Source organism: Palaemon carinicauda, chromosome 23, assembly GCF_036898095.1.
Source record: "Palaemon carinicauda isolate YSFRI2023 chromosome 23, ASM3689809v2, whole genome shotgun sequence".
In the NCBI taxonomy this organism is placed as follows: Eukaryota; Metazoa; Arthropoda; class Malacostraca; order Decapoda; family Palaemonidae; genus Palaemon; species Palaemon carinicauda.
Genome location: NC_090747.1, coordinates 104690017 through 104707724, shown reverse-complemented (window position 1 = coordinate 104707724; position 17708 = coordinate 104690017). Strand labels below are relative to the sequence as shown.

At 34.6% G+C, this 17708-nt stretch overlaps 1 protein-coding gene across 1 annotated transcript in view; it reads left to right on the top strand.

Moving 5' to 3' along the window:
• The window catches only part of LOC137617719 (paxillin-like), a 204877-nt gene extending 187467 nt beyond the window's left edge, over positions 1 to 17410 (top strand). The window contains exons 11-12 of the mRNA XM_068347716.1: positions 11193 to 11313; positions 12815 to 17410. Of these exons, the coding sequence (XP_068203817.1) occupies positions 11193 to 11313; positions 12815 to 12960 (267 nt within the window). The 3' untranslated portion in view covers positions 12961 to 17410. The remainder of the gene's footprint in view (positions 1 to 11192; positions 11314 to 12814) is intronic.
• The last annotated feature ends 298 nt before the right edge of the window (positions 17411 to 17708 follow it).

Below are 17708 nucleotides of genomic sequence, written 5' to 3'. Positions count from 1 at the left end.
AACATTTACTGAGACAAGAAGAACACCCAATAACTTTCTCTCCTGGAAGGGAGCTATGAAGAACATCGCATGGATTATTGACTGTTTATGTGGCCAGCATCACTAAAGATATATCCTTCTGGATTATATGATCGTAAAAACTTTCATCATCGCGGACGTTAGTATTGAATAAATCATTACATTATAATACTTAAATGCTTCATTTTTGTTCACGCAGGATTAAGAGAACATTGGCCGAGGATAATCCTGTTTATAACAGGTCCTCCTTCAAGAGTTTATAACAGGACAAGACTTCAGAAAGGGATAAAAGTTGGAGAGTTTCGAGATCACTCTTTCCAGCCCATCAAGTTTTCGAAGGATTGAACTAAATACCAAGGTTAACCAAAGGATGTAATTTAAATCCTTAAAAAGTGAACAAGATTCTTCCTTGCCACCTAGAATGTCGTATCTTTAAAGCCAACTGTAATTCAATCCTATTCAGAAATCTTGCCCACATATCTGAACTTCTATGGATCGCATCGGGTCAAACCATGTCTGTTTTTTAGCAAGATTCATCACAGCTGATGATTATTCAACAGAAGAGCTCATCCAAAGAGTTGAATGCAGTGGATTCACGTCGCAAGATCGTCATAATTGAATATACTTGAAGTTCCACGTACATCTGAACTGGATTTAACTAAACCTCAGATCAATAGACATGTCACTATGAAGAGGATAGAATGTGTATAAGTAGTCTCATGTCAATTGTTTTGCCTAATTGTTAAACCATTTTGTTTGTTTATTTCATAAAATTCAAAATATTTACCCATATATAAAATCACAAGGAAGCACAAAGTTAGTAAGTTTGACTCTCTCTCTCTCTCTCTCTCTCTCTCTCTCTCTCTCTCTCTCTCTCTCTCTCTCTCTCTCTCTCTCTCTCTCTCTCTCTCTCCTATTATCCGAAAGTTACATTAATATTTTTTATCGCCATTTGGTGACTTAAATAGATTTGGCCAATGTTTTCTTTATTATATTTCTCTCCTAACTGTAATATGATCATCTTATCAACAGTCTCTTATCAACCTTGTGCTTTCTAAAAAATGAATTAATTAGGTTGTGAACTCCCCTCTGAAGGAAACACTTTAATAGTTGGATAAGTTAATCTCACATTTAATACAATTCTTTTAAATTTTTTCTCACTGTTAAATAAACTAACATCAAGCCTGTGGGAAGAGAGATTCAAGAATATAGTCAAATTGTTCTCAAAAACTTTTGATTTTTAGTAGATTTACCCCAAAACATTTAATATTTTTCCCCTTCTGAAATTAGGAAATTCAGTGGACCGTTCAAATTGTCTAAATAATTTTAGCTGAAAATGTTTGCTTCATAAATGGTCTATCTAATGGTGTTTTTATTGTAATTTTTTCTTCGACTGTATCACTATCTATAATTTTAGATGTTGAAAATTATATTTGTTATTTTCTTGTAAGACCTGAAGGTGTTTATTAGTCATGTAATTTTAAAGTAATTTTATTAAAGATTATACTCTGTCTGTACTCAGGGGTACCTCGTTAAAAGTGCCTCTTTCGAGTTATCTCTTTAGAGGTACCTCTTTAATATGAACCGACATCCCAAGATGAACAAACTCAAAAAATGATCTGAAAACACCAAAAAACAATATTTGCGTCTTTCATATTCAGGAATTAAGATTAAAAACCCATTTCTCGTAATAACCGTGACCTTTTTAACTCCACTATCACCCACAAAAGACTCATTAATAGCACGTCAATCTCCACTTCACATGTTTCGTCTCCTGCTTAACTTCAGACCATTTTCGTGGACGATCGCATCGTTCCTCTTGAAAACTGCAATCATTCCATCCATTGAACCTTCTCTGCCTATGTTCCTCCCCCTGAAGAATAGCCTCTGTAACTTTACATACAGTCTTGCTCCTCTGATGCCACCTCCAACCCGGAAATATAATATCCATCTAGAGCAAAAGTATTTTTTTTTTCTCAAAATTCTAATTTTTCAAAAATACTCTTTGGTTTTACTCTTCTCAATGAACATTTGAAACCTTGAAACCTATCTTTCCTCTTCCTCATTATACGTCCATAAATCTTCTTCTTCCCCACGTTATCCCTACGTTAAGGGGTCGGTTGCCTGATGCGACCTCTTCAGTACCTTCTATCAAATCCATCCTCTCCAACCATACCTCTTCTCTCCATAGCATCCTTCACCTCATCTTTGCCATCTAATTTTCTGCCTCCCTTTTTATCTTTTTTTATCTTTTCCCCCTCCTAACCGGTTCCTCCCTAGCCCTCCTCCCTCCTCACTCCCTCCCCACCATCCATCTTCAGCACGTGACCTCACCATCTCAGTTGTGACACTCTTATCACCTCTGTATTCTTTACTATGCCTGCCATTCTTCGTATTTCATCATACGTCGAGACAACCCACCTTTCAACTACAACGCCTGCCATTCTTCTTGTTTCACCATACGTCCATACACTTACTCTTTCAAGTACTACGCCTGCCATTCTTCTTATTTCATCATACGTCGAGACACCCAGCCCTCCAACTACTATGCCTGCCATTCTTCTTATTTAACTATAAGTCCATACACCCACCCTTCCTACTACTACAACCTGCCATTCTTCTTGTTTCACCATACGTCCATACACCTACTCTTCTAAGTACTACGCCTGCCATTCTTATTTCATCATACGTTGAGACACCCACCCTTCCTACTACTACTACGCCTACCATTCTTCTTATTTCACTATACGTCCATACACCCACCCTTCCAAATACTACGCCTGCCATTCTTATTTCATCATACGTCGAGACACCCACCCTTCTAACTACTACACCTGCCATTCTTCTTGTTTCACTATACGTACATACACCCACCCTCCTAAATACTAACGCCTGCCATTCTTATTTCTTTATACATTCATACACCCCTTCCAAATACTAAGCCTGCCATTCTTCTTATTTCACTATACGTCCATACACCCACCCCTCCAACTACTACGCCTGCCATTCTTCTTATTACACTATACGTCCAATTACCCACTCTTCCAAGTACTATGCCTGCCATTTTTCTTATTTCACCATATGTCCATACACCTACTCTTCCAACTACTACGCCTACCATTCTTCTCCACTCATAATTTGTTGACAAACTTGAATACTTATCAGGACACGTTCCCACACATGATACCAACTTTATTTTTTAATTCTCGTATTCTCAATCTCTCTTCTCAGGATTGTTGTTTACCTTAAGCCCCTTTTGGGGTGTTAAATTATTCTCCTTAAAAAAAAACAAAGCCTCAACTACGAGTTGTATTTATATTTGTTTACTTAATTTCAATTTGTATCGTTCTGATGGGTGATGTACTTGTTGTATCTATGGAAATACCCATCGATTTATAAATTCCTCAAGATGCTATTTTGTATTGTTGATGAAAAATAAAAAGTTTCCTTTATTATTTCCAAAAGGGAAATTCTTTCTTAGTGTTGTTATTCCTTTTGACTTTTTTTGTGGATGTTTGATTTTGAGAATTATGTATACTTTGATGATGTTAGATTTTTTTTAATTTTTTTTTAAGAAGATGAAGAAGAAGAAGAAGAAGAAGAAGAAAAAGAAGCAATGTGGAACTTGTGTTTTCACATAACAATGGATTGAAACATTTTAGATAACTTTGGAATTGATAAAAAAATTTTATGTTTATTTGCAACATTTGCGTTTCAAAGTATAATTTACTTTTATCCTTTTATATTATGATCTAGAGTTTCTAAAGCCTCTCGAGAAAAAAGTTGAAATAATCTCTCTCTCTCTCTCTCTCTCCTCTCTCTCTCTCATCTCCTCTCTCTCTCGTCTCTCTCTCTCTCTCTCTCTCTCTCTCTCTCTCTCTCGATGATATAAAGAACAAGACCTATATTATTAATACAAAAATAGCCTTAGACTATTTGAAGTATGATATTACAACTTAAACCTAGAAAATTAAACATCCCAAGTCCATATGGGTGTGATTGACTTGTCAAAATTAAATTGGCCATTAATGTGATATGACCTAGGTTTAACCTCCCAAAGCACAAAGCTAAAGACAAAACTGTTTACTAGTGCAAAAGTTCACTTAAGTATTAAAAGTCTCGGATAAACCGGAGACCTCGTAAATAAGAGTAAATATCGACCGAGTTCACCCGAAACATTCTTTAAAAACAGAACTGTAGATTTTTATTTTTTCTAACTCGGTAGTTAAGTACAAAAATGTCAAATGCATTTTCCAATATAGGACTGAATATTATTAAGTTCATAGCTAAATAAAAAAAGTCATATGAAATCCTTCCAGTTATTCCATGCCAGGTGATATGTAGGACGATTTTACTCCAAATTTGAAAAATTTGTTGGTCTTAATGTATCATTTGTTTAAAGAATCATGTGGATTTGAAACTTGGCAGAGGGGGACGTCTTAAGAAATAGCTTTAGCCCCTAAATTTTACATTATTTTAGTATCGATAATTACTTTCCAAGAAGTAAATAGAGTATTAAAATAGCCAGATTAGATCATTCTAGTCATATGCATATAAAAAGCCAATAGAATTAGTTATTTCTTTCTGGAAACTGTATTTTGTAATCTAGATAACCAGTAGATTGACAACTTCATCCCAGATTCCTCAAGAATTGATTTAAAAGAAGAGAAGGTAAACATGAGTTGATAACTCTGCCAGAAATCATGAATTTAATGTAACCCGGATTATAGAATCATAATGAATTAGTATTTACTAAATTAAAGTAATCACAGTATTTTATTTATTTACACCTCACTGGTTATATAGAAAATTTTAAGAACTGAAGGGGCCTCCCCGGTTAAAATTCCATACATATCTTTCTATTATAGATAGAAACATGATTAATATCGTCACATGAGAAAACTACGATTATTACAATACGAAAATAAAGTAAAAGCTATGACCTGTTTTTTCCCTATTGGAGCCCTTGGCCTTATAGCATCTTGCTTTTCCAACTAGGGTTGTAGCTTGGCTAGTAATAATAATGATAATAATAATAACTTGACAGTTTCTTCTGCTTGAGAACAAACATTTTTTAATCGATTATAATCAGCTTGTATTGGAAACACAGTAATTGGCACTGTTTACTTTTTGGGGAATGATTTCATTGCTAAAGTTATTGTAATTTTCTTTCTGACTTTTATACTGAATAAGTAAGAAAATTTCCAAGGTTGAAATTTCAAGTAAAGAACACAATAAGACCATGACAAATAGAACGAAAGATCCAAAGAGCCTCCTATGGCCATGCAGTGTGCCATTCTCACACAAGAAAGCAACAAGCAGCTTTTGTGAAACAAGGCCTTTCATGGTTGTCAAAATATATTTGACCTTTATCCTGTAATTATGACCATGATCTGCTCTCTACACATTAGCCTCGTTAAGTTAAAGCCTGTCTCGTTTATTTTAAAACTTATAGCTAATGTGAATATCCTTTCTGAACTTTGACCCGTGGGTATGACCCGGGTGTACCCAAGCCATTATAATGGCATCTAAATATTTAGATAGATATGCACACACTGAGATTACGCCCTTTCCACCCCTCCCACTTATCTAATTTTGAATCCACTTGGTCGTCAATTTTTGTGGGTCATTATGATTTCCGAGTGTATCTCTCGGGGGTTACTCCCTCACACCAGGGTATGACTACCTCCTTTCCCCCTGAGCGTGACAGGAAATATATATATATATATATATATATATATATATATATATATATATATATATATATATATATATATATATATATGTATGTATAGTCAGACACTTTATCTTTATTATAAAGGGGAGATGTGTGTGTGTAAACGCTCTAGTGTGCGTATTATTTTTCCAAAATAAGTCAGTATAGAGTAGAATAATTGATGGGGCTGTACAGTTGGTCACAGGAATCTTTGGTACACCTCAGTAGGAAATACACCCTGCCCCACCCTTACTGCTCAGTGAGTAACCAAACAGATCGTGTAGGGAGAGATGGCATTAGTGGTCAGCTGAAGAACAGGAACTCACCGCTCAGTAAGGGTGTGGAGATTGCACATCCCCAGAGTGGGGTGTACCAGGTATTCCTGTGTCCAACTGTACATAGAAGCCTTTGGTATTGTAAGTAGTTTGTAAAAATATTTGGAGATCAGGGAATCATATAGGAGAGAGAGAGAGAGAGAGAGAGGAGAGAGAGAGAGAGAGAGAGAGAGAGAGGAGAGAGAGAGAGAGATGACTGCGTATTTTTCTTGTAAGTAGTCATTCCTGAGCCAAATAGCCACCAGTAACCATTGCCTGGTCCACTCTGGTCCTAGCATGAGTTGAAAAAAGTCTTGGACACTGATTTTATGTTTATATTCAGTCCATAGAACATTGTTCGAAATGCAATGTCTAGTTCTTGTGTTCTTCCGCTCACGAGTTACCTTTGCGTCTTTAGCTACTAACTATAAACAACAATTTGCAGCAAAAAATGCAACATTGGGAGTTCTCTGTAATGCTAATCAACTGATATTTATACTTAGACATATTGATCTAAGTCCAGAAGAATAATAGTCTAGTCAGTTTCATGAAATATTAAAAGATTATGGAAAGGAGGACAGAATGGATACAGAATTAATGATCGAGTAATTAACCCCCCCCCCCTCTCTCTCTCTCTCTCTCTCTCTCTCTCTCTCTCCTCTCTCTCTCTCTCTCTCTCTCTCTCTCTCTCTCTCTCTCTCTCTCTCTCATACTATATGTCTTTCTCTTGATATATACGACTCAGAGACGGTGTTTCTTAATCAGGGCAAATTATCTCGATTACCTTCTATTGATTCATAAGATCTCTAATGAAAATCTGTCAAGTTGCTGTCAGCTGCAAATGGTGTTTATTTATTCATTCTGCATCCTGAAAATTTAGGTAGCAGATCAGATTGTCATTCAAATCTTTAGTGTTTTGTGGCATTGATGGGGGGGGGGCATCGATTTCCATTCAGTCTAAAATTTTTCTTTGTTACCTCTGCCAAACAAGTTGGGAGGAGGTTATGTTTTCGCCCCGGTTTGCTTGTTTGTTTGTGAACAAGTTCCTCCCCACAATTTTACTCATAGAGTAATGCAACTTTCAAGAATTAAATGCTATGTTGAGACGTGGAAGCGAATAAATTTTAAAAGTCCTAGGTCAAAGGTCAAGGTCAAAGTCGACAGAATTAACCCTAACCTCGAGAAATAAGCTACCCGTGGTGAAGGTATGCACTCTACAGAGTGCCCCTCTAGTTTTTTAAAAGTTTATGTAAAGAATTTATGTATTTTTTTCATAGTACCCTTTCTTTTCGTCCAACATGCGTGAGAATATGAATAGTATGACTGGCTTTTATTTTAAAAATCGAATTATCTTAGTTTTCCATTACATGCATGTTTTAATTGTCATTATAATTTTGTGCTGAAAGTCACACAGTGGTTCTTGATTATAAGTCATTTGAAATAAACTTAGTCATTTGAAATGGGATTAATCGTGATATATTTTATCATAACGATATTAATTTCAGTTTAATGGTTCTGTTTTATGCTGGAAAGTAACGACTTTTTTCTAACTATAATGAGACAGTTGTAAATAGTTTACTGTTAAAAAGGGCATTATGAAATGGAAGAAAAATAATTTTGCTATGCATAGATGTCTTTTAGCCTTAGGCATGTAAGGAACAGAAGCCTTTTTGAATACAAGAAACACTTTAATCTGATGGACAATTTTAATTCGATTTTAATAGTAAATGCGTTTTTTTTTTTTTCTTGTGAAAATCAGCGCAAATATTTCCAATACCATGAGGCATTTTTAAAGAAGTATTACACCATTTTGTTATTTTTAGCAATGAATATAACATGGAATATTTCCGTTAGAAATAAAGTATTATTTGTAATAGGATATATCTCTAATAACAGGTCATTTTATAATGCTCTTAAACGTAATTTTAATCGGAAATTCTCCTTAAAAAATGTACTGTTCTCAGTCATATTTCAGTAAAATACAGGCGACCGTAATTTTACCACACTGTTGTTATAGATTACGAGTTGGTGACCGTAATATCACTCTTGTACGTCATTATATCCGTTTTTAAAACGATAAATGTCTGGCAACATTTATTCCAGGATTTTTACGGTTTTTTATTGCAAAATTTTAAGGATGGGTTGGCAAAATCCTGCATTGATAATCAAACAATAGAATATATTAATTGATTTACCATTATATTTTCTATTATGAAAAGACAAATTTAACCAAATATGTACAATGAACACCACTAAATTGTAAGAAATTCGTGGAATGAATTTTGCGAAGAACACAAGACACCGAGAAATCTTTTAAAGCCACTAAATTCTCTCTCTCTCTCTCTCTCTCTCTCTTCTCTTCTCTCTCTCTCTCTCTCTCTCTCTCTCTCTCTCTCGTCTCTCTCTCTCTCTCTCTCTCTCTTTTTTTTTTTCTTTAAACGAGAGCAACAGGTGTAAGGTTAGTGACTGACACACCTGTGTCTGGTAAAGTTAATCAACAGATGCAAGAGGAGAATAAAAATCGAGCTGTGAGGTACAAACGGAATTGCATTAATTCTGTTTTAGACTCTCTCCTCCTCTCTCTCTCTCTCTCTCTCTCTCTCTCTCTCTCTCTCTCTCCTCTCTCTCTCTCTCTCTCTCTCTCTCTCTCTCATACGTTGATAATAAACATGCCCAAGAAAGATTCATTGATTCCTGTCATTTCTGAACTTTTTTTTAAGGTATTTATCAACCCAAAAGAATGTTTCCTGTTTTTGCTTTGTTTATTTTTACATTCTTTTATTGTTAATTTTTTTATAATTAGAGTACAGTTCTCTCTCTCTCTCTCTCTCTCATCCTCTCTCTCTCTCTCTCCTCCTCTCTCTCTCTCTCTCTCTCTCTCTCCTCTCTCTCTCTCTCTCTCTCTCTCCTACCTTATCCCTTTCTTTGCTAGCCAATGTTTTTTTTTTTCATTTCCTATATTTTCAGTATAACATTCTCTCTCTCTCTCTCTCTCTCTCTCTCTCTCTCCTCTCTCTCTCTCTCTCTCTCTCTCTCTCTCTCTCTCTCTCTCTCAAACATGCCCAAGAAAGATTCATTAATGCTTGTCATTTACAAATTATGTATTTGTTTGCCTGACATTCCAGCACGCTTATTGGTCGATTTTTATTTGCATTGCCAGGAGAGAGAGAGAGAGAGAGAGAGGAGAGAGAGAGAGAGAGAGAGAGAGAGAGAGAGAGGAGAGAGAGTGTCCTGTTATACAACAATTATGATAAATGAACAAGAAAAACAATGTCAAAAAGCATAGCAAAAACATACAACAATCCTTTGAGTTGATAAATACCTTCGAAAAAAAAAATTGTGTTACTAATCTAAATCCCTTTTAGTAAATTTCGCCTTATTTGATCTCCATATGGCGAGGCAATAAATTGAACAACGCCCTCCTCCCTTTTTGGCAGAGAGGTACCCCCATCTGTTGGCTGTTCATCTCCATCCTCACAGTTTGCCTTCATTTGTCACCTTTGCATTTATGCCAACCCTTCAACCTCGGGCTGAACTGCATTTATTAAGATGCAGTTGTTCGAAGGTTTAAAGGCCCCTCATGAATGGCAGAGGCAAGGGACAGGGACATTGCCCTATCAAGCAGGACAATGCCCTGGAGACTGACCATATATACATATGATCAGCGCCCAACCCCACACTCCATTCTAGCTACGACCAATGCATTTATTAAGATGCAGTTGTTTGAAGGTTTAAAGGCCGCTCATGAATGGCAGAGGCAAAGGACAGTGACAAGGGACACTGACATTGCCCTATCAAGCAGGACAATGCCCTAGAGACTGACCATATATACATATGATAAAGCGCCCAAGGCCCCCCCCACTCTATCCTAGCTACGACCAAGGAGGGCCAAGCAATGGCTGCTGATGTCTCAGCAGATAGACCTATAGGCTCCCCCAAACCACCTCCCACCCCATCCTTAGCTCACAAGGATGGTGAGGTTGCAGCGACCTAAGCAAGTAACGAGTTTGAGCCGGACTCGAACTTCAGTCTGGTGTTCACCAGTCAGGGACGTTACCACATCGGCCACATTGTTGTTATTCAAGACATTGTTTCATTTTGATCTGGAGTTATTTTCTTCTCGGCTAAATTTAATATTGGTGTAATCTTTGATTCAAGATTTAACCTTTTATGTGGTATCAGTACCAAATTGAAACATGTATTGAAGCAAGTGTAGTACGAGTTTTGAATGTAATATTGTTATTTTATTCATATTTTGAGCAGCATTCTCGTGGTATGATTACTTTATTGCATGTCAATTTTTAATTAACGGCCACAATCTGTAATGATTGTTTAATGGGTAGTTTTTAGCTCATTTTATGAGAGAGAGAGAGAGAGAGAGAGAGAGAGAGAGAGAGAGAGAGAGAGAGAGAGAGAGATGCATCCATACATAATGTTTAACAGCTGGTAATGAGTTTATAAGTTCTCAGTCGCCTTATAGATTCTGTATTACCTTATATATATATATATATATAATATATATATATATATATATATATATATATATATATATATATATATATATATATTATATATATAGTATATATATATATATATATATCTACCATGCTTTATTATTTGAAGAACATAAGGAAGCAATTTATGTTTGTAAGAAAGTAAAAAGGTCTATTTTCTAGTTACAACGAGTTGAGATTTTCCGATTAAGCTGGTCAGACTTTATGGCTGCTCCACACACACACACACACACTACACACACACACACACACACACACACACACACACACAAAAAAAAAAAAATTGTCACAATTTTTCCAAAAAATTTATAAAGTTATCCACCAAATTATCACAATTTTTATGATTTAGAAAATATCCTCGAAATAGTCATAATTTTTCTTAAATATAAAAAAAAAAAAATTCACCAGTCACAATTTTTCTTAAATATAAAAAAAAACACCAAAGTCACAGTTTTTCCATGAATATTAAAGAATTGGCATAAAACATGTCACCATCTTTAATCCCAAGTCTCAACCCTTTGTAGCTGAAGTATATTTAAGAGGAATGTGTTGAATCTCACATCCAACTTTGTATGTTGCAGAGATATTTGACATGAGATTCGTTTAATAACCATTGAATTTATTCGACAGGATTGCCGACAGCCCTTCAACGGGGGATCGTTCTTCGACCACGAAGGTCTTCCATATTGCGAGACCCACTACCATGCCAAAAGAGGATCGCTCTGCGCAGGTTGTCACAAGCCCATTACAGGTGAGGTTTGCACGAAGGGTACGACGAGGTAAAAATACATGTCTAAAGGGGCCCATGCACGTTCAAAAAAATCGTCAAAATTTTGCATCAAAATTTTGATGCAAAATTTTGACGATTTTTTTTGAACGTGTATTTAAGCCTTAAATCTCGTAGGGTTAGGAGAGACGGTATTATCATTATCATTATTACAAGCTAAGCTAGAACCCTAGTTGGAAAAGCAAGATGCTATAAGCCCAAGGGCTCCAACAGGGAAAAATAGCCTAGTGAGGAAAGGAAATAAGGAAATAAATTAACAACATAAGAAGTAATGAACAATTGAAATCAAATATTTTAAAAACAATAACATTAAAACAGATATTTCATATAGGAATTATAAAAAAGACTTATGTCAGCCTGTTCAACATAAAAACATTATTATTATTATTATTATTATTATTATTATTATTATTATTATTATTACTAGCTAAGCTACAACCCTAGTTTGTAAAGCAAGATGCTATAAGCCCAAGGGCTCCAAGAGGGAAAAATAGCCTTGCGAGGACAGGAAATAAGGAAATAAATAATTTAAGAAATAATGAACAATTAAAATAAAATAGTTTAAAAACAACAACATTAAAGCAGATATTTTATATATATAAAGTATATGAGAGACTTCTGTCAGCCTGTTCAACATAAAAACATTAGCTGCAAGTTTGAACTTTTGAAGTTCCACCGATTCAACTACCTGATTAGGAAGATCATTCCACAACTTGGTCACAAGATAAGCAGATGTCTAGTAGCCTTGTAAGGTTTACTGAGAAGGCACTATGAGGTAAATGGATGACTTAAGTGTCTGAGGTTTGCAGAGAAAGTGCATCGAGATGAATAGATGTCTAGTCTCGTGAGTTCACTGACACCAAAAGCATCCCTTGCATGTCAAGAGGATAAATGATGAGATGCAAGCTTTGGTTTTCTAAAAATTGTCATTTGTGGAGTATGTGATTTTATTACTTGCCAACATATCATATCACAGGATCACAGTTCTTTTTATTATTTTCATGTTCTGCTTATTTCCAAATAAGTTCAATTGAATAGGTCTCTTTTTATTGTTGTTTATTGACATATTTTGGTTAAAGATTGCAAGTGCACTAGGTGTGGTTAGCTCAGAATCTCATTTTCAAAGCGAAAAGTTAACCCCTTTCTTTTTAAATATAATTAAGTATGATAATAAAACTTCTTATAAACATTACAAGAACTAGCCTATGGTAGACTTGCATATCATAGAAAGATAGATCAGTAGAGTTTTGATAAAAATATAGATTTTTTAGTGACATGTCAGAATTATGAGCTTGATTAAAATCATATTTTCATAAATAAAAAAAATAAAAGGATATTAACCATTATAAGTAAAACAAAAATGTCTTTTGCTTTTATTTGATTGAATTAATACTGCATAGGGATTTATCCTAATCTTAATATGAAATTAGAAACAATTAGCACCACCTTTTAATCTCTCACGCAGGTCGCTGCATCACTGCCATGTTCCGCAAGTTCCACCCGGAACACTTTGTCTGCTCGTTTTGCCTGAAGCAACTGAACAAGGGCACCTTCAAGGAACAGAACGACAAGCCGTACTGCCACGGATGCTTCGACAAGCTCTTCGGTTAAGTTGCCTACATGACACTGAAGCGAGGTTGGAAGCAAAGGAACAATATGGTGAATGGTGTGTTTTAACATGTAGTAGAGACTTCAGGAAATATTTAGAGTACTATGGAATCTTTACGAGAAACCACGCGATGATAAGGTTTTGGAAAAGGATCTGGTGTGTCTGGAAGAAAAGAAAGAGGAAATATTTTATCCAACCATTAATAGTCACTATTCCTTGCATGATAGATAGTAATATTATATCCGCATCTATTAAACAAACGGTTATAGATGTAGGTGAATACAAACCTTATTACCCATATTTTGTGACAAAAGATTTCACAGAATTAACAACACATGATGCTTTCTTTAACTTCATTGTTCCAAATTGCTCATACCGATACAAAAAGGAAACAATTAGAAAATCTCTAACAGCTGTGTATGTTGGTTTTTTAGTTTCATACAGCATTGTGATTAGATTTAAATTTGCTTATGTTTATTGTAAATATAGAGAGTGGACTTTGAGTGAATTATTATGGTACTTGCGTGAAATAATGAGCGGTAGAATGAATCCTCAGATTAAGGTAAAAAGAGGGTTTGACATATTCTGTCATTCATTATTGTATTACTTTTCTGAACTTTTTACAAAAGGAACCTTACTCAAGTTTAGTGAATTTTTTTGTACTAAAATTTTATTGTTGAAATTGCCCTCCTGTTTGTCAATGGAGTACAACTCATTTTATATGTGTAGGATAGCATGACATCGGTCTTTTAATTAATGAGTAGAAGGTGTGTGGAGATTTTAAATCTTTCTCAATTCCAAAAAGGAAAATGTATTCAAGAATGAATTACTATCATAAATTGTGTTGATATTCAGTTCTGTTGAAAATCTCTTCATAAGTTACAATGTTGACAATTACGCTTCATGTTTTTCTTAGTCTTTTATGGTTTTTTTATGCAATAACTCTTTACAATGAGATGCTTAACACACAACTGTATACAGGTCAACAGTGGTGCATTCACTTAAGGCTCTTTGACTTGCTGCACAGAAGTAAAAATGGTAGCAAATTGTACTCAAAGAAAGCACAAATAGGTTCTGCCAGTAGGACATAGGTTTATAATTTGTTACAATGAATTTCTGTGAATAGAATGCTCAAGTTCAATAACTGATATACTAATGTTAACAATGATGCTGCTTTCTCCTACCGTGCTGTCATCAAAGTGAATGACAAAAGTGCAATACTGATCATTTGATTGAAGTTGCAGTCGTAAATGGTTTGACGATTTGCACTTTTTCTAGTTTTCAAGGAAGCTCATGTTTGACTATTTTTGTGTTATATGGTTATTATAGTAGCAAAATGATATGTTCTGTGCCTAAATATTATATTTTGTTATTCCTGTGTTCTTTTTGTCTCTTAACCATATACTATAGAAGCTATTTTGGTATGAAGGGGTAAGAGAATAACATAACTTAATGCAATGTTTTACCCTTCAAGGTGTTGGAAGATTTATATGCTCTGTCAATGATGTTTCTGATTCGTATCTGCAAAAATGCATTTTGAGCTTGTATATATCAAAACTTTGATTGTAGAATGCCCTATTCCTTTTCTGACCGCTTTATCTCGCTTATACTCCAAGTTGTTGTTGTAACTGAACTTTGGTCACTAACATTAAGGGCAGGGAAGTCTGTCCTTTCGTAGCAGGGGAGTCTCCCCTTTCAAGATGCCTTTGGACCTGCCATCCTCCACAAAAGGGAAAGTAATTTTCCATGATCCTCAAAACCATATCACATTTCTTCTCAGATAGTTTAAGAGCATCCATTCCTGTTGAAGCGGAAATCGTTAGAGTCGGATGCTTTCTTTCCTGCGTAGAATGTCATGATTTTCTTTCTGTACCTTGAGTGATAAGTTCTGCATGACGTGGAATGTTTTTGTTATTGTTTAATTACGCAGTAGCAAAGGGTGATTTTGAAGTCCTAAGTCAACCATTTTTAAGTGACTTGTAGTTTTTGGAAATCGATTAGTGGGGAAGAGTTATTTAGTGATTCATGTAAATTATTTAGCTCTTAATGTATTTAGTAATTTAAAAAGTTAGGAGTTTTTCCTGCTTGCACAATAACATTGTTTCTAATACTTTATGCCAAAATACTTTACAGGTGTTATAGCACTTTTCTTTGTATTATTCAGATATACTGTACCACATCATAAAAAAACTAACGCATTAGTATCATTGTTGTAGATTTTGTACGGAGTTCAATTATTTGATTATAGAGGTTTATAAGACATAAATGGAGTAATGACAGTTTTCATTGTATGGTTATATCAAATAACAAGCACAATTTGAGGTGGCACTTTTAGTTTAATTCCTACTTTTAGTTTCAATTGGCATATTAGTAATTTCTTACTATACTCTGTATTCTGCATTATCTGTCTGTATATTAACCTTGAATGTAATTTGTATTATGGGTTTTATTTTTGTTACGTACTGTGGAAAATTATTTATTGATGCTTCATTTTGATTCTGATCAACTTAATGTTAGCTACTCTGGATGTGATTAGGTTTAGGGTTTTTGTATTTCATTGCTTAGTAACGATGAAAGTGTCCCGTTTCCTTTTATGAAGGTAACGCTACTAATTCAGGCCTTCTCTGTAGTTGTGTTTGCTCCTCAGTAGCAGTCATAACAGCATGCACAGTACTCAGGTGTTCAAAATTGCGAACTTTTCTATAGGGAGATTACCTTTGACGAAGATATGCAAAAATATCATATCTAATTTTATATTCCTTTTATTGCCTATGTAAAATATATGGTAATTCAGATTGTCTAAGTCATAATGTTTACGTAGAATAACGACTAAAATAACTGATAGTAATGTGACTTAACATGATTTTAAAGAATTCAGTGCTGCTAACCCCTATATATTTTTCAGGTTAGCAGCACTCATTGAATTATCAAATACGATATGTACTTGAATGTTATTGCTTCAATTGCGAGAAGGGGAACTTAACTTCGTCTTTTGCACCAAGCTAGAGTTTTCTACAGAACTAAAAAATGCATTACTGCCCATACTGAATCAAAATATTTTTAATGTTCTAGCTTTGAGTCTTCTAAATGTCTGAATAATTCATGCTAGAAGGCTGGTGCATTTAAGATACATCGTAGTTTGGTTGTACTCCTTTAAAGCAGACAATTAAAATCTACATATATATTCCCTTTTTTTCTTCTCTCGTTTACTTAATATACAGTAGCGTTATAATATAGTAATCGCAAAATTGAAACGTGCGGAGTTCTGATAAAGGAAACTATTAGAAAATGGCACTTGGAAGAACTCAAGTACTGTAGACGTTTAGTATTTGATAAGATTTTTTATCGTAATGTTATGAATGCTCATCAGAAGTGCAGGGAAGGCTTTCTTAAGAACTATTTACGCAAAATTCTTTCGTAGAATAGTATGCTGTGTGATAAAAATCTGGCATTGTGTCTCTTTCTTCAAACTGTTCAAAGTTCTGAAGGCTTTTAATCTTTTGCCTGTATGGGAAATGTGAAGGCTGATTATTCTCTTTTTGTTTTGACCTGTATATATACTGTATACTTTAAAATCCTTGAGACTGTCAGGGTGCTAAACTTCTGTGTTTTTTTAGCAAAAGGAGGTTTCCAACTTATTAGCAGTAAGTTTATCAGATAATGCTTGAATGTTTGTAGCATTTCAGGTGTTTGGGAAAATCATATGAATTGTTTCAGTTAGGATTATGTAATTTTACAGTCTGCTTTATTATATCAAATTAAGTACTGTATGTCAGTTCACTTCTAATTTATATTATCATTGGAACAATATAGCTTTCTCATGTTTTTAATTAGAACATTAATCTTTTGAGCCATCAGTAATTGTTCTTGTGTATGAAATTAAATATTGAACTTAATGCTAAATTCTTACTCAAGTCTCCATAATGAAAATTTTCTGATAGCTTTTCTCATTATTTATGTTTTATTTTTTGGCTATACAGTATTGTAATACATTAGGTAATTTATTCATAATGTCTCATTTGACAATGTAAACTACATTTACATATGTTAAAGTTAAGGATTTTGTCCTAGTTCCTTTGCTTATGTGCACAAACAAAATGGTGGGAAACAGGCCATATGCTATAAAAGACTCTGCCAATTCGACAGAATAATATATCAGTTACGTATCACCATTTAAATGGCAGAATATGCAGGACCAATGTATTTTAGGAAAACTTTTAAGATTTTAGGTAATTTTACCTTTACGAAAAGATAAATCTCTGGCCAAGACAGAGGTAGTGACAATCTTCATATTTAGGTGGTCCTAAGTATTTTAGATTAATGTTTTATAACTCACAGGAAACATCCTTATAGCTGTTTTCCCTCTTAACCATTATCGTCCACTACTCCTAGACAGTATTGTAATACCATGTCCTTTCCATGTGCTAAGTTAAGTAAAGCAGTCTTATTATAGCCGCTGTTTCTTTACACCCTCCCGACATATTGGGTCTTCTTGTGGGTGAAGGGCAAAGGATCACTTTTAAGTGGTTGATTTTATTCGATGGGAATTAACATAATAATTATTCCTTTCCTAATTCCATTTTTTGTGTATTTTCAGAAGGAATCATTTATTAATGACTTTGCAAGGATCTGAACATGATTTTGATTGCTCTCAGATTGTGGATTCGAGTAGAGTTTATTTGATTTGACCAAGCAACCTGAAAGTCTCATGCCAATTCGTTCCCTATTGCTAGGTCCGGTTCAAGTATAC